We start from the raw sequence: 27,360 nt of genomic DNA, 5'->3' as shown, positions 1-27,360 counted from the left end.
GAAAATTGATCAGGAGTCGTTAGGATGATGCCCTCGTGTACTAAAAAGATGGCTCATTAGCATTTCATATTCTTTCTCATTTTAATTAACTAAAATGTGTGAATACAGATATCTGTCTTTATAATCTGCCATCTTTGAGCAATAAGTATTCAGTCTCAACTTAACAGATTTGACTCTCCCTACACTCATCAAAAGTTAGTGCAGAGTCTTTCCCGCAGTTTTTAATTTACAAATAATTATAGTTACCATAGACAAAACAATGGGGTGCAGGAAAGCTGCAATGAAAAGATGCAGAGCATCCTTATAGTTGGATCCCAGCTAAAGACACAACATAGACCTTTGACAAATTGCCTAAAGCCCGGCTCACACTATGCAATTCGTTGCGACACGATTTTTAAAGAAATCACATTTTGCATAAAATATGAAATTTCCAAGAATTAAAATGATTTTATTCAGAGTTTGGCATAATGTAGGGAATACGAAAATCATATTTTTACTTTGCCGCAAGCCCTGTGGTTGGAGTAAAGTCCGGATCGGCTTCAAGTCGCAGTCGATGATGATGTCATTACAATTTGGATTTGAATGTGTTTTTATTTATTTAGGGAGGCTCGAACTGGACTGAATTTTCGATTTCGGTAGTCCTACCACTATTCTGAACTCTGATCTGAAAGATTTTATTAGTTGGAAAGAATGTCCATATCAAATGTTATCACAATTTCTTTGAAATTCGAATCGCAAAGTGTAAGCCGGGCTTCAGTTTCAAATTAAAAATCATAACACCATTGAGGCATGTAAAATCTATTTTTTAATCCATAAACATATTTCATTATTTCATGCACTGCAAATAGATGTCAAAGCCAAGAACAGAAAAGGATGTGGTGATACTCACTTTTCATTAAACATCTCTTGAATTAGCTTTGCTCAATTGTGAGGGAGCTAAGAATGATTATTATCATGCTTTTTTTTTGGGGGGGGGATGATTAAATTCCCCAATAGTGTAGAGGTAGCAAATATTAGGATATGGATGCAATGTGCAGTAGAAAGTTTCAGTGAAAATAATGGTGTCTTTAGTAGTAATCAATACAAACTCAACTGACCAATCAGAAACAAAGCATCACAACTATATTATATACATGTATCTTGATTTTTATTTATACAAAAAAATACTTCACATATAAAGTATACACATAAATTAGGGATGTCACTCACAATAGCACATTTCATTCACAATTTCTCAGTCTATCACTGTTTTCGATAAAAGTGCAACATTTTGATACCGTAACATCTCAACCATTCTTGAATGTTCAGGAAAGAATATGATTTCTCATCATCCCCCTCCATATTTTAAGAATTGCTCATTTAACATACATATTAAAGCTGAATCTAAGCAAATTCCTTTATTTAAAAATGTTGTATTTTCGCCCCCTTTATTTCAAAATCGTGGATCTGCAGCATCTGCTACCACTAAAGATTTTAAATTGTCCATTGATGCTGATACTTGACACTGATTCAATATACAGAGCTGCCAAGTTGTATTTTGCATTTTCAGTATTCTTATCCCCCAAAATCAGTATTTTGACCAAAAAATCAGTATTTTTACCGTGTGAGATAAATATTTTGTATTTTTCCCCAAAAAAGTGTATTTCATAATAAAATGCTTGGCGCACTCGCCCATCACGGCGCTCAAGCTGCATGCAAGCTAAAATGAGCACTGCTCTTGCAGATGAAAAAAAAAAAAAACATTGAAACTTGTGTATATCTCACCCTGGTTTTTACAAAATGATTGAAAAAAAAACAAGTTACCTGAAATTACATTGATCTAATAACCATATTTGTGTACGTTTTATGAAATAGAGACATATAGAGATGATTTTTCTCAATAAATTTCGATTTTTTTTTTTTTTTTTTTTTTTTTTTTTTTTTTTTTAATACAAAAAACGTATTTTTTCAAGAAAAAACGACTGCCGTATTTTGGTTGCAAAAACGTACAAAATACGGAAAAATCGTACTACTTGGCAGCTCTGAATATAGTCTACCTCACATAAGTGGAAACTTTTATCAGAGACATTCATTATCTCATGATTTTTTTTTTTTTGGTGGGTAAGTCATAATTTTGCTTCAGAAGAAGCTATTTCATCAGTGCTTTCAGCTGATTCAACTTTTGCAGCTTGAACTGCAAAAAGATAATAATTTTTGTAAGTTGTTTTATTACCAAGTATTCATTTATTGTTGATCGGAACTTTTGAACTCGTGAAAAAACATAATTCAAATTACAATCATAATGTACTAATATGAGAATTGCCTTGATCACATGACTGGAGAAGGTACAATATAAGAGCAATAAACTTACTATTCAACCCATTGCCAACTGGAACCAGGTGATACATGTAAAGTCTATTGGAATACAGAATTCAAGGGGATAATGGCCTGCAGATTTGTTTCAATACTGGTGTGGTAAATTTTGCAAACTCTTAATTAAAAACAAAAAATAGTTTACAGTATGTATGGATGGAAATATAATTTTATATTTTAACTATCAAATAGATTAGGTAAGCACAGTAATGAATTATTTTTAGACTTTCACCTACATTACTGTATGCTTCTTCAGATGTCAACTACTGTTTCTTTCTTTTTTTCAATCGGAAATGAAGTAGAGGCGCTAGAAGATTAACAATGAGCAACCTCATTTCAAGTCAAACAGCACATCATTCAGCATTTGAAGAATCCTACAAGTGTATGGGCAAAAGTCTCACTAGGTAATGACATTTTCTTTACTGCATGATGAAGAATTTTTATTCTACAACATACACCAGCAGTAGCGGACCGTGACCCGGAGGAGACAAAGCATTGGAGGGGCACTGTATTGTTTGTGAACAATGCTGTGCCCCCCAATGCTTTGTCTCCTCCGGGTCACGGTCCGCTACTGTACACCAGTGAGATGAACCTTTTCCAAGAATTCCTGTATTTTTATCAAAAGTCCACTTTCAATCATAAAAGAACTGTGAGAAGTGTTATTACAATACTTCCATATTCATAATTATAACAACACTTGTATCAGCAGACAATTTTGATTTTGCATGATTCATTGATCGAACCAAACCTACCTATAACAAGAGTATTTAACCAATAGTCTTGATTCCTCATAGTTCTTTTCAATTTAAATTTCAAAAACCTGTAAAGAGAAAAAGCATTTATTCTTCTCAAGAATAATATACTTATTATCCCATGAGATGCTGAATATGATAAATACTTTTTCTGTTTTTCATTCTTATCTCAACAACACGGAGGTTTTTTTATCAAACAAATGCCCAGATATGTGAAATGAAAATTTTAACCCGAGATTGGTAGACTTGTACGATTTAGATTTCCAAACCATGTTTCAGAAAATACGATACACATATCACCAAGGACTAACATTTTTCTACATAAAGGTGTTTTTTTCTCTATTCCTTTTCATGGTTTATCACCATTAAAGCAATTCCAAGAGGGTGATTCATATAGCTTTAAGTGAGACTTAAATTAATGCGTAAATGTTGACGCACAATGTGCAGTAGTACAAATCTTTTTAAAATGATGTGACCAATGTGGTGATGCGTTGTATACCATGTGCAACTGGAATTAAGGTTCAACTCTATATCACACTTAAAACCCTGTGACACCCCCCCCCCACCCCCCCCCATTTTTAAATAAAATTAGAAAAGTTGTTTAGAACTGTTTCTTGCTTTTAGCTAATCAGAAGACAGTTGTTTGCTTATCAAGACAAGAATAAAGCTTACCCATTTGGACCCCAAATACTGATCATACAGGTACATATATAACACATATACAAGTTCTCTTTGAAAAATTTGATTGCACAAAGCATTGTGGAAAAATTTTAGAGTAAATTTTTCTGGGTAGGTCAAAACTAACCATTACATATTAATTAGATTTCAAACAATTTGGTGCATATCAGATGACAGAGCTTCACATCAAGTCATTCTGACTCCTTTCTTTATCTTCAGTAGCACATCAAGCTTTCTGGAAGGAATAGGTGAATTTCAGTTGGTAACAAATTGAATGTTTCCACATCAAAAAGTACTTTCCTTGTAGTTCTTATGCAATTTTATTTCCGAATTCCTTGGTCTATCTGATCATACTGACTTGAATCGCGATACAAAATCTATAAGAGTCCTGACTGGTCGCCCTGTGCAAAGGAAAAATAATACAGAAATGAAAAAGATTTTATTAAATGTGACTTAAACAATATTCCACCATATTCATACAATACAAGAAACTTTTTTTTTAAAGGTAAAATTTTACACTCCTTTGGAAGACAATGGCAGCATAAAAAACAAATACACTTATGCAAGTGATAACCTCTTAAAAATATGAAGGAACAGATATACATACACATAGACCCATCATGGCAGACCGGATGTTTAGCAATTCATGTCTTGACAAATGTTATCTATTTTCATATCTTTGAGTCTCTATAGATATATCATAGGTAGTCAACTGTGAAAACACTACATGAAGTAATATCAATTTTGTCTACTGAATTTCTTGGCCCGATGACATGAAAGATGCAAGGAAATCTTCAGTTGATTATATCTGAAAATCCACGGCAAACCATGTACAAAGAATCACAATCAATTTATTAATCAACTCTACATCTTTATAATAATAATAATAATACCAACATGCTTATATAGCGCATATCACTGCCAAATATGTCCCTATGCGCTTAATTGGATATTATTACCCTGGCTTTAGCCTCGCAGCCTTTTACAGCGCGTTGGCATTTAAAGGAATAAATTCCTGCCAGGTACCCATTTACCTCACCTGGGTCGAGTGCAGCACAATGTGGATAAATTTCTTGCTGAAGGAAATTACGCCATGGCTAGGATTCGAACCCACGACCCTCTGTTTCAAAGTCCGAAGACTAATCCACTGGGCCACAACGCTCCACGCTTTATGGCGGCAAACCCTAGTCTCAATGCTTTGATGGATGGTGATACTAACTATTCAATACATCATTCCAACACTTAGGTTTATAGAATACAATTTAATACATGAAACACCTTGATAGTTCAACATTAAGTTGGGATCATTGCAATGCTCCATAGGCACTTGATTGGTGATCTGTTTCTTGCAACAAGCAGTATTAAGTTTGTTCTTGTTATGATTGATATTTCACTTTAAAATCTTATTAGAAATTTGCAATCGATAGCAAATGTGCAAGTTTCTTACGCAAGAATCCTCCAACTTTAACTTACCTGACATTCCTTTTCCAAGGTAAGGAATCTCATCTTTGTTCTGCATCACTCCAGCTATATCAAGATGAGCCCATTTAATATCATCAGTTATAAACTCTCTAAGGAATGCTGCTGCTGTACAACTCCCACCAGATCTACAGAATGCACATGTAAATGGAAATGCTTATTCCCATAAATCACTTCAAAACATGACTAATTCCACATCACATTTGCTCCTTTGAAATTGATCAAATTTAGATTTTTCAGTCATAAAAAAAAAAAAAAAATTATAAATGAAAATGAAAATACACATATGAAAGAGGCAAAAAAAATAAACAAAGGAATTAATCATTAAGATAAATTTATGTATAGGGGAAGGCGGGGTAAGTTGTGACACTTTCTGCAATTTGCATGTTAGAATTGATATGACTTACAATATTGTAGTATTAAGTAACTTGCCTTTAAATTTGATTCTTGGGAAATATTTTTCACCTATATATAACTTTCTACCGCCACGCTGAAAGTCATTGTGACCTTTGAAAAAAACAATGTCAAATAGCTCAACTTGCCCCATCTGTGGGGTAAGTTGTGCCACCTTCTGGGGTAAGTTGAGCCACAAAAACTATGTACAAAATGTATGCGGGAAGAATCGGCATGTCAATTTTTTTTATTTAAAGTCTTTTCACTTGCTAATTCTCTATAAATACTAACATCCTCTAAAAGTAAAAGAACTGTCATGTGAATTTGCTCCATCCTGTCTGCATATCAATGGCTTTTTAAGGTTTTTTTTTTAATCATTCATTACCATAAGAATTACCATGGCTCAACTTGCCCCATGTTGGCTGGCACAAATTACCCCAGTCCGAAATTAATGCGATATTTTTACATCCATACATTTCTTATGCATCCATCATGTAAAAGACTATGACAAGAATGAGAATCCATACCTGGACTAACAATATTTTTCTTATTTCTTTATTATATTTAAAGACGTGTGTGGGTAAAAAGCACTGAGCTATTTCCCACATTTTTTACTTTTTGGGCTGAAATTTGTATATTTCCCTCTAAAAAACTACTTTTTGTTTCAAAGTTGAAAACAATGTGGTGGGTTAAGGGTTATGTAATGGGTCATCAATACATGACGCCACCACAATGTCTGACTCATTCATTATTTGCCTGGGGGTGATGGCTCAACTTGCCCCTATGCTCAACTTACTCTGCCTTCCCCTACTGGTATTTCAAACCTAAACTAATGTAGTTGTAACAAAAATATAATTCATGAGAGCAGTGTGAATTATTTTCAAGTTACAAGCATATCACAAGTTTTATGTACCTACATGTATGTATTAATCCAAAACCTTGCTAGCGCATTTAGCCAGAGAATAACACATTTACAATGATTGCAATTATAGATGATTAAAAACAAAAACATGATGGGAATAAAAAAAGAACATTATGCTTGCTACAGAAACCCAGAGATACCTACCTGCTATATTTTCCTATATTGCTAACATCAGCTAAGTGAGCCTCTGTAACCTGTTTGGTGTAATGCTTGAACAATGGCATCCTCCACATACGATCTCCTGTCGAAACACTAGCCTACAATCAACAAATAGTGAAATAAGAGTAAAACTCAGTACACGTGTGAATTGATTTTTGGTAATATATACCATATTTGCTTGGGAACTTCAGAGTTGGCTTGAGCATGTGAAATGAACTGCTGCTCTATTATTATTATTATTGTTGTTAGCAGAATTTTCAGATGACCAAACTGCCAAAAATTACCAGCATCACCCAACAAATCTGTTTCACAACATTCATTATATTTGAATATTTCAGTAAAATTCCACTTTCTAACAAAGATATCATCCATGGTAAGTTTTATGAAAAAGACATTTCAAGTTTCATTCCAATGTTTCAATCCAACCTGTTATCCTAAAAGTCTTGAAATCATATGAGAAATCATCTTAAATCAATTAGCAACTCTTCAATAGCTTATAATAGTAGCATGTATATAATATATCATATGTTGGATTTTTGCAAGGTATTCATTTTCACATTGTTTGTTGTTGTACAGTATAAACCTCAAAACAGAATTGGAATGACTCAAAGTACAGCACATCTCCCCAAAAATTCCCTCTGACATATGGCTGAAATAATTCTAAAATGTAGTATTTATCTTGATTAATGTACAAGACAAGAAAGCTCATTTCATATTCTAACTCCTGTGAAAATTTTACAGAAGTAATACTTTATTTTAGAATCAATTTAAGCCGTATGTCAGAGGGACATTCTTTGGGGGACATGCTGTACTATGAAGTCATGAGAGAAATAAAATAGACATAGAATTTGAAGGAATGCAGTCACACATTAAATGCATTTTGATATAGACAAGACTTACCTGTCGAAGCATATCCCATACATGTTGTGAATTAGTAAAAACTCCAGTAGCAGCTGAGCCTAAAGCTACATCAATAGCACCTGAGGAGAAATAATTGAAGACAAATCAAGTCAAGATATCCTAGGCATGAACAATTGTAAGGATTTTCTATCATTGAATCTGCGGTACATCCAGATTTTCGGGAAGAGAATCCTGAGATGCTGCAAACTGAATTTATCATTTGTGAAATGCAACATTTATCTTGACTTGGCCTTGTATTAAACTTGTTTCTGATTTAATGAAGAAATAACTATAAGGAGCATGATTGTATTTCAAACTTTCATTAAAAATCGTCAGTAACTACAATATCAATAGAAATGACAATGCTTTATTGTAAGCACATAAGATCAGAGGTCCTGATAGTGATATCCCGCACCCTTTCGAATAAATTGTGATTACCCAAAGAAGAATAATATAGGCTGCCATTGCACAGCTTTTATCACTTGATACCATATTGTAATGACTTGGACCCATGGTTACAAATATATCATCATTTTTCATGAGCGTGGCATGTTTGTTAACCCTTAGTATAAAGCAATGCTACAACAGCCATGCATCGTCTTCTAGAAGTTTGATTTTAAAAAGTTTTATCATAACAACAATTACACAAGTTGAATAAACTTACCAGTAAGAGTAGCTAAATCTAAGACCATAGTAGGTTTGAGATTAGAGGTTGCATAACACAATGCATCAGCTAATAGTAATCTACCTTCAGCATCAGTGTTGTCTACCTGAAGAAAAATAAAAGTAAGATGTTCTCATAAGGGCCTCATAACACATTGCTAACCTATGAATTGCAAGTCTGATTTTTTTTTTTTTAATTATTGCAATAATCATTTTGTGTATGCAATCGTATGAGAATCATTATCAAAGCTTTCTGTTTTTGGACTCCTGTAGCCTGAAGCACAAACTGAGCAAATGATTGTTCAATTAATTTGTACACTTTATTGCATACTGATCAATGTAATCAAGCCTAATAATTAGCCCTATGATCAAACGCTAAGATTTGCCTAAAAGAGCCTGATCACGTTTGACATTTAATCTGAGAATGGTTGCTGACAGATTGGAGAAAATATTACATATTATTATTTTGAAAATGTCTTGGGATACGAACAATTCAACAATTATAATACTCCTATTTCTTGATATGAAATCAGGTTATGAGCCGGGAAAGGCATGCTGATTTTTACATTACTAAATGTAACAGTAAGGAGTGGTACCTCACTTTATCTCCTCACTCCATTCATCATATTCATAATCCCTTAACCCTATCTAGGCCGGGGTATTTTGGGAGTTCATATGGCCGGGGGGGGGGGGGGGGGGGGGGGGGGGGCCTCCCAGGCCCCCCCTTGAGATCTCGGCCGTTGACCACGCGATCGCACCAAAAATTGGCACGCGGGTTGTCTGGGACATAATCTACAAAATTGTATAGTAATTTATTTCATGCGAATTGCCATTAGGTGATTATGCTAATTTATGCGTAATTAGTATGCAAAATCATACTTTTTCCACTAACTCCCTTAATAAAGCTCCAAATGTTCTAATTTTTGGTATAGAAACTCTTTGTGGTGTTCTTAGCAAGTGCACATGAACAAAATTGCGATATCAAATCATTTTCTTATGTATTATATTGTTTTTTGCAATTTCTTATGTATTCTTTGTTTTTTAACCTTTTGTTTTTCATTGTTTTTTCAATGAAATTTGTTGGGTACTCTTCTGAGATCATAAAAAAAATACATTTAGACGAGCAAAACTAAAAATAAACATACATTTTTATTATTTTTGGTTGAAAACACAATTTACATTGACTTTGTACACAAAATCACGTTTTTGAGCAATTTTTGGTCTGACAAGCACTTACATAATGTTGCGTAATTTCGGAACCACGTACCCGGGTGACGCAAAATTGGTCTCAAAAGTTGCGCAAGACTTAAAAGTAAAAAGTCAGCGAGCGGCGCGGTCAAAAAATTTCGCACGGCGAAAATATTGCACGGATCGTTGAGGGGGGGCCTCCGAGGCCCCCCCCCCCCCCCCCCCCGGCCTAGATAGGGTTAAAATCCCTAGGATATCCTTGGCTTTCATTATTACCTGAGATCAAGATTGAAGTTACAACATCCAGCAATGAATACTGCTTGCATAATCTAAATCCACCATTTTACCTAAATGATCACAAATGCTTATTCCTACCTGTATTGTTTTGCCATTCATAGCTGTGACCACATCACCCGGTTTAACTGCTGACCCATTGACCATGTTCTCACACAGTGGTATTAATCCAACCACATTGACCGGTAGCTCAAGGTTAGCCATAGCAAACATGGCCGCCAGGACGTTAGCAGCTCCTCCCATGTCGCCCCTCATTAGATCCATTCCTGCTGCAGGCTTGATGGATATTCCTCCACTGATGAATAAGAAACAAAGAATGTGAATTATTTCTTGATTAATAAACATTTCCTTGCTTTTGAACTGAAAGTGCTAGCATGCACTTAATGTAAGCATGCTTACATAAAGTGCCAGCATGCACTTAATGTAAGCATGCTTACATAAAGTGCCAGCATGCACTTAGTGTAAGCATGCTTTCCGGGGGGCCAGTCAAATATATTGCTGTACACACGCGTAACCAAGTAATTCCAAACAACCCCTAAACGAGTTTTTCGCGGGCTTTATTTACACATTTTGGCCCCTAAACAAGTTGTCGCTAAAATATGACCTCGGGGAAAAAGCTTGGGGGAAAAAACATACCCTAAACCCGTTTGGCTAGTCTTTACAAAAAAAGCTTTGGGAGAAAAAAAATACCCTAAATATGTTTGACCCTGTGATTGACCATTGACCAGTCTTTCAAATCCACCTTTTTTCTTGAAAATCAGTGTTTTTGATACCCTTAACGAGTCCACGCGCGGACAGCGTCCAAAACTGATAAAACACCCCTTTAAACGCGTTTTTTTGGTCACACGTGTGTACAGCAATATATTTGACTGGCCCCATCCCCCCCCCCCCCCGGGGCATGCTTATATTACGTGCTAGCATGCAAAAGATGTGCAATCTCATTGATTAGTATGTAGTAGCATGAATCTCCTGATTATGATCTGACAAATCGGTTAATGCATTTTATAACAAAAATATATTAACATATCCCTCAGAATTTCTGCCCCGACCTGAACTTATAAGGCAACATCCACACATATAAAAAAAAATACATGCATAAATTTTATATTAAAGCAGATACGAACCAATAGCGCCATCTTGAGTCCTCAACTGCTCATTCCTGACCCATAATGCCAGTGTAGTCTAGTAATATATACCCATTTAAATGATAACATGCTAATTAACTACTCAATACATTTATACTGCAATAATTATGTTACCAAGTAACAAAAGAATTACTTTTCCTCTCAAAACATTTCAATTTCTCTATACAAATACAATTATAGGTCAATTTATTCTCTGTATTATTAGTAGATATCTGAAAACCTATATTTTAAGATTATGTATTTATAACACACAGTCAATAAGAGACCACACACAGTTCACTCCCCCTTTAAGCAATCATAATTAAGATAAAAATAGTATTTTAACATGGAAATACATGAGAAAAAGAAATTATGGTGACATTAGGAACAAGATATGGTTGTCGGTTGCGTACTTTTATAGAGCAAAGAGAAAGAAACAAAAAAAAACTATAAATACTTTAAAGTATACATCCAAAGAATCAAAAGTATTTTATAATGACTTTATGTGGTCATCATTGTAAAGGGGAAGTATTACTAATCAGATATATAACTTCACTTTTCAAAATAGTGATCAGAGATTGCAGCAATCAGCTCTCAAAAATGATTTATTTTCATGCCATATTTCTGCCTTCCACCGGTCCTCTTGCGAGCTCTGGACAGCTGAGTGACGTCACACAATGAGCAGTGAGCAGCTGAGCTGACAGCAGCCCATTGGAGATGATCTTTCCAATCAGCGTTTTTTGCTCTTAGAATTGTTTATTCCTCTTAAGATTGGTCTTGTTATATAGATAAAAGTTTGAATTTACTGAACAGTGAAAAAAAGTGCACATTTAACGTATTTTGGTAACCGATATTTAGCTTAGAATTTTTTTTTTTTTTTTTCAAGAAATATATGTGAATAAACAAAGCATATTTTCACGTAGAAATCACACTTGCGTCACATTAATGTTATAGTCAATATAAAGCATAGACATTCTTCTTTATGACTGAACAAAAATTATGAAATTTCATTAAGTAGCAAAGTCAGGAACCACAAAAAAAACACGGCAATATCCATCGCGAAATGACTGAAATTGCAGTTGAATTGCCGAAGCATTATTAGGAAACAGCGGCGAGCGGACTTTCTTTCATATATCTTTAAAATGCCTTCCCGTTAGGGCGATGGTCTGTGGCCAAATGCGTTGGCCATTGTTTTGTCATGTGCGAGGACCCTGGTTCGAAACTCAGATTTTTTTTTCTGGGTATTTTTTTTTTATTCCTTCCACGTCCCTACCCATCTTTTTTTTCTCTTTTTATTTTCTTGTGAAATTCTATTCAGACCTGTATTTATCAAATCTTGCTTCTTAATTGCTGCTTTTGATTTTCAAGTTCTTGATTAGATTATTTCTACTCTTATTTGGGATGGGAGGGGTAGAGTTAAAAGTCAAGTCCACATCAACTAAAAATTATTTGAATAGAGTAATTTCCCTTGTTGTTTTTACTCAAAACAGTCATATACACAAAACAATGATATGCAAATTAGAGTTGTCACTCACATCACATTCGTTTCTATTTTTTGTGGCATTTTTTTTTTTATTCTTTGCAGATTTGACGATAGGAAACTCTTCATCTGATCACAATAGGTTATATTTACGGAACTGTTAAAATAGTAATTATATAAATTTGAATCAAAGTTTTTATGAAATTTCCTGCAATATCTTGTTATTTTTCTTTAAATTCAAATGAATTTTTGATTGCGTGGACTTCTCCTTTACTCTTAATGTAGGGAATGCATAGCAAAATTTATCCAGAAACAAAATTGTCTTAGAATATGTAAATCAGTAATTGTACACATGTTCACTTTTCTTTCATCCAGGCCACTTCCTCACATCCACCAGGCTTTCAGTCTTATAATAAAAATGATGAACCATCACACAACATTCACAGTGCTTCACAATAAATATTTCACTTCTGTTCAAACATGCAATAAATATTGTGGAAAACAAATAAAAGGCATACCCATATTCAAATACCGTTTAAAAGGACAAATATATTATACCTTTCGAGAAAAATCAGCACGTTAAATATCTGATAACAAAACATAATTATGGGGCACTGCAAGAAACTTATGTTCAATTGCAAATCAAGCGTAAGTCTTAAATTCAAATTCAAGCGTAATAAGGTCGAGTTGCAATCGCAATTCAACTACATGTTTAATCAAAGGACTTACCCTTGATTTGGGACGTGTGATTGAGTATAACATTTCTCGCAAAATGCCCTAGTAACATTAAAATTGTTCTTTCGTTTAAATTGTGTGTTATTATTTTTGACAAGCTGTATTCCTGTCCAAGTCAAATTTCTTAGTTCTCTCCAAAACTGTGCTCAAAATTGTTTCCAAGATTGATAAAGAAAATTTTTCTTTTGTATCATTATCAGTCCACAACTTGCAAACCATAGGTCCTGGAAAGAGTGAAGAAAAAAATGGCTATACCCAAATCATAGTAAAAGGACATGATGGAATCTCCCAGATTGAGGTAGCAAGCAGAGACCAGAAGTCACCAGAGTCAGCAAGTGTGCAGATCTGTGTGTAGAAGAGAGAAAAAAAGAAATAGTTTAAATAATCAAATCAAAGTATGAATTTAATTATCGTGATGATTGATGACGTGCGGTGGCATGTAATTCCCAGTCAACAACAAATGATAGTAGGTTTAGACACCTGAAAAGTTCCACTCAGAACACTGGTGCTCTACCTCAAGTGATGTTTGTGTAGGCCCCACTCCACTTCACTACCGCTACACTACCGTACATGTACACCACACCTACCCGGGTAGGTGTGTAGCGTAGTGTAGGCTGTAGCAGTACTCCAGTAGTGAAGTGGAGACTACACGAACATCACTTGAGGTACGGTGCTCTCTGAGTCTCTGTGTCATTACAAAGATTGCATTTATCTTCATTGTTGAAGGCATTACGCATACATATATGCAGCAACACTCTAATCAGAAAGAAACACCAGACTCTAATTTTGGCCCACCCAAGGGTTCATTACATGCCGCCGCGCACAGAAAATTCAAGCCATAGAAGTCGTGGACCCAAGAAGTGAGATCCCAGCACGCGCGACCCACTAGTTAGAAATCCACTGCCAAATGCGGTTCGTGGTTAGTATACTAATACTAACCTCGCAATACGTACTAGTAGTATACTAATACTAACCTCGCAATACGTGTGAGTGATTTTGGCCAGGAATCAGGGTAATCACTGCTGAAAATTTGTCTGGCTTCATGACATCGGCATCATGGTGATATAATTCTGTGTATAATAACAAGTGGAATGCCTCTGGCCGTCTCACCTGCATCACGCGATTCAATATAGCAGCAGTGCTGATTTTGAAAACTACTATAACTCGCACAAGATGTTCAGTGATACTTGGTTACTCTTATTTCCACGTTTTATGAACTAGACCAATACACTTATAGAGATATGATGGCAATTCAACAAATACCCCCAACGTGGCCAAAGTTCTTTGACCTTACATGACCTTTGACCTTGATCATGTGACCTGAAACTCGCACAGGATGTTCAGTGATACTTGATTACTATTATGTCCAAGTTTTATGAACTAGACCAACACACTTTCAAATTTATGGCTGTAATTCAACAAATACCCAATTTGGCCAAAGTTCATTGACCCTAAATGACCTTTGACCTTGATCATGTGACCTGAAACTTGCACAGGATGTTCAGTAATACTTGATTACTATTATGTCCAAGTTTCATGAATCAGATCCATAAACTTTCAAAGTTATGATGGTAATTCAACAGATACCCCCAATTCGGCCAAAGTTCATTGACCCTAAATGACCTTTAACCTTGGTCATGTGATGTGAAACTCATGCAGGATGTTCAGTGATACTTGATTAACCTTATGTATAAGTTTCATGAACTAGGTCCATATATTTTCTAAGTTATGATGACATTTCAAAAACTTAACCTTAGGTTAAGATTTTGATGTTGATGCCCCCAACATGGTCTAAGTTCATTGACCCTAAATGACCTTTGACCTTGGTCATGTGACATGAAACTCAGGCAGGATGTTCAGTAATACTTGATTAACCTTATGGCCAAGTTTCATGAACTAGGTCCATATACTTTCTAAGTTATGCTGTCATTTCAAAAACTTAACCTCAGGTTAAGATTTGGTGTTGACGCCGCCGTCGCCGTCGCCGCCGCCGCCGCCGCCGTCGGAAAAGCGGCGCCTATAGTCTCACTCTGCTATGCAGGTGAGACAAAAACTTAAACATTCCTCTGAAACAGCAGATTTTCAGCCATGGTCCATACCACTCAGTGCTCCTAAATAATTTAATCGCCTGCCTGAGTCCTGACCAGTTTTAGAAATCTGAAGAAAAAATCTGCTGGAATTGTGCCACTCACACGTATTAAGTATACTAACCTCGCACCACGAACCGCGTTTGGCAGTGGATTTCTAACTAGTGGGTCGCGCGTGCTTAGCCTGGAGGCGTCTGGGATCTCACTTCTTGGGTCCACAACACACGACTTCTATGGCTTGATTTTTCTGTGCGTGGCGGCATGTAATGAACCCTTGGGTGGAATTGTGCAAAAACATTATTTCTAAAATAAAAACTTTTTAATTTTATTAGTAGTTATGCCAAAATGCATGATTCTAAACTTATATCAGATCTGTATCTGTCATCTGACCTGAATGCATCGTCAGAACAAGTACAGTTTCCAAACATGCTTACCTTACACTTCCCTGCCTTGACTTTTGACTGGATCAAACAGCGTAGCCTGCAACATGCATCGGGAGCAAGTGAATGGGACCGTGCAGCTTGGAGTTTTTCAATAGTTAGTAATAGTAGAGCAACACAACAAAGACTGTCGAGTGGACAAAATCGATCTTTCCAGTTCACAATTCAATAAAAAACGGGCAAAATAACACAGTTCTGGTTCCCTTATAGTCTGAAGTTGTCGAAAACAGAATTCGGATGTCACATTACATGAAGAAAACGTAAATTCGGAAGATATTGAAGAGGTCAGTAAGGTGATTCAGTGTATTATGCACAGAGGGGATGATGAGCTCGATGATTGTGTGACGTCATTATTCTCGACTGTTTTCACTGCGTGAACTGTCGGTCTGGGGGCGGCTGGGGGGCTGAGAAGGGTCTCTAATAATTTCATTTCTTGCATTTCCACGACATCAATAAGACTTTTTAGTGACATATTTGTGTATAAAAAGACAATACCTTTCCATTCATATATAATTTGTCTATAATCATCACTTTCGTGAATTTTCTTTGGATGTATACTTTAACAAAATTTAATATGCTCAGACTGTGTTGGTATAGCAGTGTATCCTACCTGTCAAAGGTGACTCCTTTACCAATCAATACAAGAGGATCCACATTCTTAGATGCACCATTGTACCTTACATCCATGAAGATTGGTGGTTCATCAGATCCTTTAGCTACACTCAAGAAAGCACCCATCTTCTTATCTGAGGCCCATTTCCTGGAGCTGATTAATAAATAATCATAGCAAGCATTGACATATTACTGGTCACAATAAAGAAAGTTCTTGAATTTTATATTGTTGGAACAAATATGCATGTCATAATCAGGGATTGGCCTGCAATTATTGTGGGAAGAAATCTATTAAATTGTTGACTTTAAATTTGAAGCAGAAGGACTCCAACAAGATTAATAAATATGTACAATAAACAAATATCTAAATATCTACCCTATTGAAGATCGTGAAAATCATTTCTTGAAGTAATGGCATAAAACATCAGATTTAAATTTTTGAAACTAATGTCTTGATTTCATGGATCTGTCAAATGATAACAAATGGCTTTGAGCCTCAAGTATGTTTCATATACAAAAATGATAGTAACATAAGTGTACAGAATTAAAAAATTGGCGTAAGTCACAGTTCAAATGTGAATTTTCATTTTAAAATATATCTCTTTGGGCCAGGCAGCCCCATAGTGGATGCTTTTTCAATACAGAGTAAAATGCGATCAACATTACAACAATAAAATACCATCATATACATTATCACACATTTCCAAACTATACATGTACTTTCCCATTAGTGTCAACTACCATCACCTTTGCTGGCTAGTTTCAACATTCCATAGAATAAAAGAAAAACATGTAGTTCCTACTGGTATTCATTGAATTGATGAATGAGATGAGACAAGGGATTGGTTACTTTTGATGACTTACTGTGCCTGGATGGTGATAGGTAGGTCTGTGCGCTGTCTCTTGTTGTGAGCGATCTCTGAAAATGATGTTGGAGTGAGTTTATTCGCTGGCATCTCCATCAAGGTCCTAGCAAAGTTTTGAGCATTGGCCATAGTCTCTCCTCTCTTCCAGGCACTGTGAAGCTCTGAGCTACAGGACAGTCAAAGATCAGAAGCAGCAACAACAAAAACATAAAGCATGTTTAAGCTATGACTGCATGTAAAGTATAAAATTCTGAAGAGCATTTTGTTTCTATCAAAGCATTTTCCCCTGAAAAACCTCATTTGAAATTACGAATGAAATCAATTGCCAATCATGATATTGTATTGAAGGAGAGGAATTGATGAGATTGATCTTGATTGATAAATCAGCCAATAATTGAACAAGATAAATTCTTCACCAAAAATATATGCACAGTCTAAATGACTTTCTTTATTATTATCATAAATATCATAATTAAGAATTCAAAATTTTAAACAATAGTAACTCTCATTGTTCTTGTTGTAATCATTATCACTAGCACTAACGTCATTGCTGTCTCGATTATCACCATCATCATCTTTTTCACTGCTACAATCAATTTATTACAAGACTTACCTGTTATCTCTGTTGAGGAGTGATAGATTGACTTTAGGTTTCCTACTTGATTCTGCTTTCAGTTCATCATACTCAAATATTGACAATACAGATCCTTCAGCAGCAGCTGAAAAAAACACAATTACCAACAACAATATTGGTTTAATTTAACAGTACCAAAGAAATTGATTACAATAAAACATTGTGAGGGTAAATTAAAATTATGGTAAGCACAATTACAACATTTTCAAAATATTCACTACAAAAATGAACTATTGTGAATAGTGAATCACATCCCCACTTCATTTCAATACTTGAAAAAGTTCTTGGAACATTCTTTAGATATGCTGTGATTATTTCATTTAAAAGATGTAATAAAAAAGACCAAAGTTTAAAATTACATCCATACAGTAACATATCTCAGTCTAACATGCCAGCTCTTCTTCCTTAATTCCCTCTATCAGTCTTATCTAAATACAGAATAAAGCCTTGAAAGAAATAGGAATCATTCACAAGTGCTTTCCTATATACTAAGCTGATGCAAATTCTTCTCATTCATCTATATAAGATAAAACAAATGAAAAAAAAATTGTTGTAATATTGTTAGAAATTAATTCACTTGGAAGATTTTTGGAGCCACACTTTGCAAATTACTTTCTTCAGGCAACTGAATTACCCATTCCTTTGAGTCATATCCACTGCATAGGATACAATTAAACTTACAGTCAACTGTCACTCTTCAGTGAATGGACTTTTAATTGATAAAGTAACAAAAGCAGAACAATACCTTCAGCATCGCTGCATGGATCCACTGCTACCGTTTTACAGCCAACATCTCGTAATAATCTAACACCTGCTGCCATGGCAACTCGGACATTCTCCCTTCCTTCATCTATCTCTTCCAGGTCATTTACCCCAGCGGACTTCTTTCCGAGGCCCACCACAGCAACTTTACTGAATTCCTAATTACCAAATCAAAATAAAACAAGGAATACATAAAATACAAAATAAAATGTAAATGTAGAGAAACCTCAATGGTAGAAACAACATTATGATAATCATGACTGATCTGTCATGTAGCTGTATTAAACTTGTGCTTTCACCTTGTCAATGTGTCTCTTTGACCACTTCACATCTCTCACATAGAGAGGCTTTAGTCTTCAATAAACCCAATTTCCCTATGCTAATCCAAACCCAACCCTTATTTTTTCACCTGACAATATTTTTCCAGCATTTATGGATTATCAAATAAACAGGATTTGGGTGTAGCTAAAGGTTGGACATGAAAAGATAAAAGACAATCAATAATTCATAGGTAACTTTTCATAAAATAAAGTGCAGTACAAGCAAGAAATCATACATACATGCATAGAATAACACAACTAGAAGAAACATGTTTCAAGATAGTTCAATGATTTAAGAGTGAGGGAAGTATTGTAATCTTACCTCATTTAACCCGTAGAATACTCTGCTTTTTCCCTTCTTCAAATTTTGACAGTACCTGGAATAAGAAGGTAACATTTGATAGTTATGTCAAGCAAAACAATGGTTTTTTTTTGGGGGGGGGGTTTAAAACAATATTTTTTGGGGGAAGGGTTTATTATCTAAATACTAATGTCATATAAGTAAACTATTATCACAGATCATTATGTATCAGTTTTCAGAGGTTTGACTTGTTTTCATTTACTTGACTCAGTTCAACCAAAGTAATTTTATTCGTGGTGATTGATCCTAAATTTATATTTGCTAAATTCTATCAGAGTTTTAAAAAGTTGGAACTTTGGAAATATTGTTCAAAAAGGAATCATGTTCGTCCAAGATAGATAAACTTCTTAAATTACAAAAATTAGTAAGATATTGTACCATTGTGACTAAGTGTACAATTTCTTAAATTAAAAAGTACTTAGACACATGTAGGTTCAGAACTATGAAGAATGCAGTTTTCCTGTATAATTGTCAAACAAGAATTTAGCAGCATAGTGCCCCTTGGCAAAAGTAAACATTTATTCTTTGACCTTTCTCAGTGTACATGCTGAAATGACATTCAGTTTTGGTATGGCGAAATATACATGTATACCGAAGTCTAACACCACGCCATATCCTTTTTTTCCGTGTTGAATTATTTTTCGACACACAAGTCCTCGACCAATCATATTTAGTTGTTTCTATGATGTACCATGTACAAACCAACTGAACAATTATTTCTATTTCAGGTCATAATACATCCCCCACACTAAGGCCGCAATATGTACCAATTTTATGTCTGAATAATTCCCTCCATAACATACCTGGTTATGTTTTCTCTTAATTGACCTTGACTTTGTTCATTGACCTTTGATGCTTCTGGTGTAAAACTCACTCCATTATTAGCCTCGTCCTCATAAACACCAACTACAACACCAGACTCCTACAACAAAGATAAAGTAACACAACAGGTTTATGATGGACAATCTGCACCTGCCACACACATATTAAGCTTGAGAAGAGTCAGTAGACGTCTAAATCAAGGCTTAAACTTAAAGCCAAGGTTTTTTTTTAATTTCTTTTATTTAGAGAAGACAGTCATTAGATCTAGTCAAGAAAAAAAAAAGCAGACTTTTTGTCTTATCATCACTGATCATTAACTGAACACAACATCATTTTGCACTAATGCAGTTTTGCACCAGCCAAGAAGTAGACTGAAGTAAGCGACTAAAGATTTGCCTGTGGCAGCTCAACTATTTGTTTGCCACATGCTCGTATGATTTTGGTCGCTAACTTCAGTCCATATCAAAATTACGGCGAGCCAAGCAAGGCGATGACATCTGATTGAGAATTTGAACGATGACGTCGAGATCAAAGCTGAAATACCGCTGTTCCCAATCGCAGTATTCGAGGGCATATTGACTTTGAAGTAATGTTGTAATCCGCTCCCGTTGCGGTACGGGTTAACCTGCCGGTATGCCCCCGATCGCGGGTTGCGGGAAGAGTTCATTCTCAAACCCGCAGACCGTCATACGAAAAAAAGGAGAAGTAACAACGCATAATAAAAACATTAACAATGAAAATTGAGTTAGGATCATGTGCTTCTTACGTGGCGGATTCTTGTAGAGACGTAGATATTTCCTTTAAAAAAATGCTGGTGTATTTTTGTCTTGTGAACAGTAATCAGGACTGAGACAGTTCGACATATATACATCGAGTTGCTCTTTCAAAGGAGCGCCAGTGCAGCGCAGTCAATGGGCGCCCTCGTGCACGTTTGTATTAGTTTACAAAGAATTGGAAGAAATACAAAAACAGAAGGAAATAATATGGAGATATACAAGTAGGAAAATTGACTGTATCATTATCCAGATATTTATTTCAATTTTGATTACTTTATAGATGAGGTCCCATAGAATTGAATATTGTAATTATGATTGTTGTTAGTCGCCGTGTCGACCGACCTGGACTGAAAAACAACATTGCCGATCTAATTGCTGGGCAGCCTGGGCTAGCTAGCGCGCGCTGAGCTGCGGCTCTGATCCGAGGAGTTAATTGCGTAATGCTTTCAATTTCGAGATCAGAGCGGACCCATTTCGTGTACAAAGTCACCCAAAAAACATTTTCTCTCCGGAATAAAAGGCGAATTTGCAAATTGTAAGTAAATTCACTCTAGGCTAGGTTAGTAGTTGGTATATATTTTCCTGATTTGAGCCTGTATAGTGTGGGGATTACAGAAATAATATTTTTCAAAGATAAATTGACTTGCGGGTTAAAACCCGACGGGTCAGCGGGTCCCGCTTGCAAATAATTGGATTATACGGGACGGTACGGTTCGGGTTTTCACTTGCGGGTTACAACATTACCTTGAAGTGTGATTGAAGGATTTGCTATGCCTCACTTGTTCACTTCAACCACCCTTTCTGTGGGGATTCTACATGTAGATCTATGGTATGCCAATACAGTACACAGCATACACTTAAATCATGCAAAAAAAAGCTATGTTTGTATAAGAAGTTTTTGAAGAATCCATTGGAAATTAAACACACAAATTACAAAAGGTATCGAAATATTCTTACAAAAACAATTTCAATTGCCAAACAAGACTACTATACCAAGAAAAATTATGATAATAAAAAATATAGTAAAAAGTTGAGGTGTGCAATTAACAAAGTCTTAGGAAGAACAAAAAAGAAAACTGCGTCTTTAAACTTCAATACAAATGATGGTTGTATTATTGATGATCCTACTGTAATAGCAAATAGATTTAACCAATACTTTGTAAATATTGGAACTGAATCTACTGATTCATCGAATATTAACATTTCTCACTGCTTGAGTTACTTGAATGATCATGTTTCTCAATCTATGTATTTAAAACCGATAGAAGAATGAGATTTTAGAGGTAGTACATAAGTTAAATCAGAGGAAAAGTCCTGGTTATGATAATATTAGTACCATGATTGTAAAAATGTCTCTGAAGTACTCTCAAATATAATATTTGCAGATGATACAAATGGTTTTTTTTAGTGATCTAGATTTAATGTCTCTAATGCATAAGATGAATATAGAAATCAGTAAGGTTTTTTATTGGTTTAAGGTTAATGGTTTATGGGATATACTGGATAAAACAAAATATATGCATTTTACCACTCCAAATGCAAAATATCACAGTAATATGATATTTTATAATATCTTCCAACAGCCATATGTTTGTATATTACCGGTATATCAACTTCGGATAGGCCTAACGTTAAACCATATGTTTGTGTATTACCGGTATATCAACTTCGGATAGGCCTAACGTTAAACCATATGTTTGTGTATTACCGGTATATCAACTTCGGATAGGCCTAAAGTCAAACGAGAAAAGTGGGAGCTACACGACAGCCGAGGTAGGTCACTGCTTTTGTTCCTAATCCTAGGCTTAGTCTAAGGCTTAGTGATTTTCCCCATTAGGAAACCAAAACTTAAGAAGAGAAGCAATCTTACTGGAAAGAGTCAAATGAGAGGAACAATTTAATAAAAGATTCATCAAAATCGGTTATGGAATAAGCAAGTTATGGACGTTTAAAAAGTCTTGTACTTTCTATGGGGATCCTCAAATTGGCAAACATGCTTCAAAATGGCTGATTTTGTGGACAACTCTACATTTGATTTGTACACAAATTTTCAGATTTTCCTTAAATCTTTCAAATCGCAACTTGCCTCCTTCTGAGCACAACATATGTTATTTGAAAAAATAATTCACACCACATATGTCAAGGTCAGGAGGAGATAATGTGAAATATGTAAAATAAAGGGGGAAATCAGAAAAATTGTGTACAAAACAAAAGGAGAGTTGTCCACAAAATCAGCCATTTTGAAGCACGTTTGCCAATTTGAGGATCCCATAGAAAGTACAAGACGACTTTTTTAAACGTCAATAATTTGTTTATTTCATAACGGATTTTGGAAAGAGTTCCATATGCACCCCCCACCAAAAATAACAAAAGATTGTTGAGACTTCCAGTTTGTTCACTTCAGATTTTTCTGTCATTTTTTAACTGTTGCTTTAATATCTTAGTTGGGACTCGAACTCACCTCGTTTTATCTGCAGTCAAGACCTCTTCCCCCTATGCTAGCGAGAAGCACTGATACCAGAAGGGGTATTTTAACGATTATCAGCCGATAGTTCGACTAGTCTTGACTCACAGACCCTTTTTTACTGACTAAATAAACCGATGTCTATGGACAATTACACGCACTAGATCCTGCTCGAAATTTGATGGAATAAAGCCATATTTTGGTATGTATTTCCACTCCCCCATAATATATGTTCTATACTACTAGGGCTAGCTTTATTATTCTGAAATCTGAACATACATCATGTTTTTATTTTCAATTTGAGTGCGGGTGCATATGGAACTCTAGACCAAAACTAAAAGCTTCAGTCTCTGTATTTTGGTTGTTCCGCTGAACTGCGTTGGCTCCACTCAATGGGGATTATAGTAAAATGTCAGGAATTGTTAAATAAGTCCCCAGAATTTCAGAAATGACGGTTATTCCTGTCTAATGGAACTCTTGCCTAAATTTTGATGAAACTTTTTTTTAAACTGTTCCTCTCATTTTACTCTCTCTAATAAAATTAAAATTGCTTCTCTTCTTGGGTTTTGATTTCCTTTATTTCTGGATCTGGATGTGTACACTGCCAATGACTGCTGGACCAATTGGTATTAATGCCAAAACGGAATAACAATCAACTTTAAAGTCATTATTTAGATCCAGTTATTTATTAGGCCTAGGGCTAGGCCTATTTGTAATTGTATATTTTCCTTAAAATAAATAATTACAAAAATCGAAGAGCCCGTCAGGTTTTTTTTTGTGTTGTTAGCCCCCTAATGGCGGCTGCACGATATAGTCAGCTGCGCTGCCATCACAGCTTTCAACTCCCGGTGGAACCAAATCCGCCGCTACACCAGCCAACCACGGCCAGCCAGCTTCAGTCGGGCTGGCGAGCGAGCGAGTTGTGCCTTAGACCAAAAGCTTCAGTCTCTGTATTTTGGTTGTTCCGCTGAACTACGTTGGCTCCACTCACCATACATAGACTGAAGGGGATGGGGCCCCGTACCTACAGCCAACGTATAGTGAACTAGCGTTTTATAGATCGCGATTTAAAACTGTTTTTTAAGCAAAATTGAAAGTTTCATGGTTTCCATTATCAGGGAAATATAAATAACTTAAGTAATTGCATACCTTGGGCCGGAGTTATTGAAAAAAATCCTCTGGATGATTGAGAAATCTGTCATCTAAGACATTTTCACCTGACCTGACGGTTTTTCTTGCAAGTTGCCATCTTGAATGACGTCATTATCGTTATTAACTTAATGTCTCGAATCGATATATCGCGATTATAACTAGTACTAGTACTAGTATAATTAGTATCGTTTATCTTCGGTTTCGTTCGCATATGGAGCAGATCGTATAATATCGAAAGCAATATTGATATCACATTCGTGATTGTTGACGTTCGTTTGTAAACTAAATTTTTTATAGTTTGGCTGCCATTTTGACCATTTTTATCGTGTTCAACCCAATTAAACATCGGTAAAGTATATTTTTCATGCCTTTTTCATCTATATCGTTTAAAGTATTTAAATATTTGATTATCAAGGTTTAAAAGTTTGTTGTTTATATTATACATCCTTGACCTTAGATTGTAAATTCGATGTGTAAAATTACATCAAACTTTGGACTGTGAATTGACAAAAGGGAGGGAATGAGAACACATGCGAGCCCACACGTACACCCTACCGTCGGTAAATGGGGATTACAGTAAAATGTCAGAAATTGTTGAATAAATCCCCAGAAACGACGGTTATTCCTGTCTAGTTGTGCCTGTGCCTGGATCACTAAGACTAAGAGTAAGACACTTGACTAGTAGCACTGCTTTATTTCGTAAGTCTGGACCGGTATGACAGCGCACAAGTTTTATGCAATAGACTCTAGACTCTACTTTAGATTTCCTTACTTCAAGATTTACAGCTTGTGAGTAGAACCTTCCCCATCTAAAACCACAAAACGACGATGGTCTTCTGTGTAAAAACAGACGTCTACAGAGTCGCATGGAGGCTGCCATCTTGGAATAACGATATGTAACTGCGCATGCGTTTTACTTGTATGAATATGATTTTTTTTTTCGGAGGGGGGGGGGGGGGCGGGGGACCGACAGGGGAGGGCACAAAAAACATGGCAGGGGCCGCGGAATGGTTTTCAAAGTGGGGGGGCTGAGCCAAAAGTGGGGGGGGGGGGCTGACCATGCTAAAAATCACAATCGTATGGTCATTTTTACATTTTTGTACACGGTTTTGGAAAAAAGTGGGGGGCTGAAGCCCCCCCAGCCCCCCCGGTTCCGCGGCCCCTGCATGGGGTGGTATTTTAAACATATCGTGTTTCTTTTTGGCGTTACTATGATTTAACACGCCCCTGACATATCTCCAAATCAATATTCTGATAATTGCGTTATCCGTCAGCTCAGTCCGCTCCCCATCATCGATCAATTGGCAGAAGGTGTGGGGGCAGAGGCGTCGATCCTGGGGGGGGGGGGCGATCGCCCCACCAATGAAAATATTGGGTGGGCAAACATATCGTTTTGCCCCCCCCCCCCCCCCAATAATTCCGGATTGTGCAGAAATAAAATAAGATTGTAATGTAACACAGAAATCGGAAAGCGAGATTGAGATACACAACTCGCTCTTTTTTCGAAATCGTGCTCAAAATGTCCGGTTTTCAGATTAGAATATAAAATTTTTCAGCTCGCGCTTCGCGCTCGCATCATTTCTTTAGCAAAACCCCATACTTTTCATGATTAAATAGGTGAACAGAATGTCCCGTTTTCAGTTCTGAACCTCAAAAGAATTCCCGCTTCGATTTGCAATATTCATTTATTGGATTTATATCTTGTTCTTTATTAAAAACGTTCATTAAACTGTCAATTTCTTTCAGATTGAAATATCAAAATTTTCAGCTCGCGCGTTTCCCGCTCGCATCTATTGGTTTTTTATATACCCATCTTAATCATTGAAAAATGCTTAGGATATCAAGCTTATAGGTCAGAATATTAAGAAATTTCAGCTCGCTCTCGGCACTCGCATTATCTGTTTAGTGAGATATCTAACCTCCTCATGAGTAACTACAGTCCTATACAGGTACCTTTTTCCTGTTTTCAGGTTTGTAGCCTATATACTTTAAAAAAATTTAGCTCGCGCTTCGCGCTCGCATTAATTTCTTTCTCATGAGTTATATATATATATATATGGGTCTATGTGTGTGAGTGTGTGTGGGTGCGCATGTTTTGTGGTCGAGCGCCTTTGGAACTTCGATTCATGATTTTGCCCCCCCCCCCAATCTGAAAAATGGATCGACGCCCCTGGTGGGGGGATACAGTCTACTGTGCAAACCCTTCACTTGAGTTCAGGGTCTGAATGTGCAGCCTGTCATGCCTAGTGTATATTGGAGGCCCTTGGCCTCTCGCTCAGGATTGAAATCGCAAGTTTTGTATGTCTTTGCGTGGAGACACACTTGTTGATCAAAGTTTCAATCAGGGTCTGTGTGCCTGCAGATAGGGGGGGGGGGAGGTTACACCCTTCCAAGCACAAAATGATTTGAATACAAAGGAGCAAGTCGAAGTAAACATTCTGAACTTGTTGCATAGGCTGATATGCATCGAAATACCGGATTCGGAAGACATTATTATATTCACACTCATTAATGCTGGGAGTTTAATTTATTCATAAATCAATCATCTTCAATTAATATAATCCAATGTTTAATTATTTATGTATACTGTATTATTATTGTGTTATTGTAACAATTGTTTTTTATCATTGTATTTGACTTGTTAGATATTCTGCCAAATAAAATACTACTACTACTACTACTACTACTACTACTACTACTACTACTACTACTACTACTACTACTACTACTACTACTAATAATAATAATAATAATAATAACAAAGATTAAATATGGCAATCGAAGAGCTCAATAATACTGAAAAAGACTTATACATGTAGTAATATTATGCAGCAACAACAAATAAAAACAAAATAAATCCATGCAATCAAACTGTCATTTCGGCAGAGTAGAAATGTCCCCCTTTCTCTATAATGATCTTTTGCGTCTTATATCTAAAAAACAAG

At 35.8% G+C, this 27,360-nt stretch overlaps 1 protein-coding gene across 1 annotated transcript; it reads right to left on the bottom strand.

Moving 5' to 3' along the window:
• Positions 1 to 3,159: 3,159 nt before the first annotated feature.
• Positions 3,160 to 25,338, bottom strand: LOC129273192 (cytosol aminopeptidase-like). The gene is made up of 13 exons (XM_064107245.1): positions 25,188 to 25,338; positions 20,005 to 20,123; positions 19,163 to 19,217; positions 18,504 to 18,678; positions 17,738 to 17,843; positions 17,123 to 17,290; positions 16,257 to 16,412; positions 9,862 to 10,075; positions 8,300 to 8,405; positions 7,636 to 7,715; positions 6,721 to 6,833; positions 5,256 to 5,389; positions 3,160 to 4,183 (listed from the first exon to the last, which is right to left on the bottom strand). Exons 1-13 carry the CDS (start codon positions 25,293 to 25,295, stop codon positions 4,131 to 4,133), a joined length of 1,587 nt encoding a protein of 528 aa, XP_063963315.1. The 5' UTR covers positions 25,296 to 25,338; the 3' UTR covers positions 3,160 to 4,130.
• Between the last annotated feature and the right edge of the window lie 2,022 nt (positions 25,339 to 27,360).

The sequence above is a fragment of the Lytechinus pictus genome, chromosome 12 (genome assembly GCF_037042905.1).
Source record: "Lytechinus pictus isolate F3 Inbred chromosome 12, Lp3.0, whole genome shotgun sequence".
NCBI classification, from domain to species: Eukaryota; Metazoa; Echinodermata; class Echinoidea; order Temnopleuroida; family Toxopneustidae; genus Lytechinus; species Lytechinus pictus.
The sequence above is the reverse complement of the archived record's forward strand: the minus strand, read 5'-3'. Positions and strand labels throughout refer to the sequence as shown.

Bases quoted from the DNA above. Each gene is read 5' to 3' on its own strand.
- LOC129273192 (XM_064107245.1), bottom strand. From the start codon at position 25,295: ATGGCAGCCTCCATGCGACTCTGTAGACGTCTGTTTTTACACAGAAGA. The intron at 19,218-20,004 runs GTATGTTATGGA...TTCTTATTCCAG, and splicing joins TTAAGAGAAAACATAACCAG to GTACTGTCAAAATTTGAAGA. The intron at 4,184-5,255 runs GTAAGTTAAAGT...TCCTTTGCACAG, and splicing joins CCTTGGAAAAGGAATGTCAG to GGCGACCAGTCAGGACTCTT.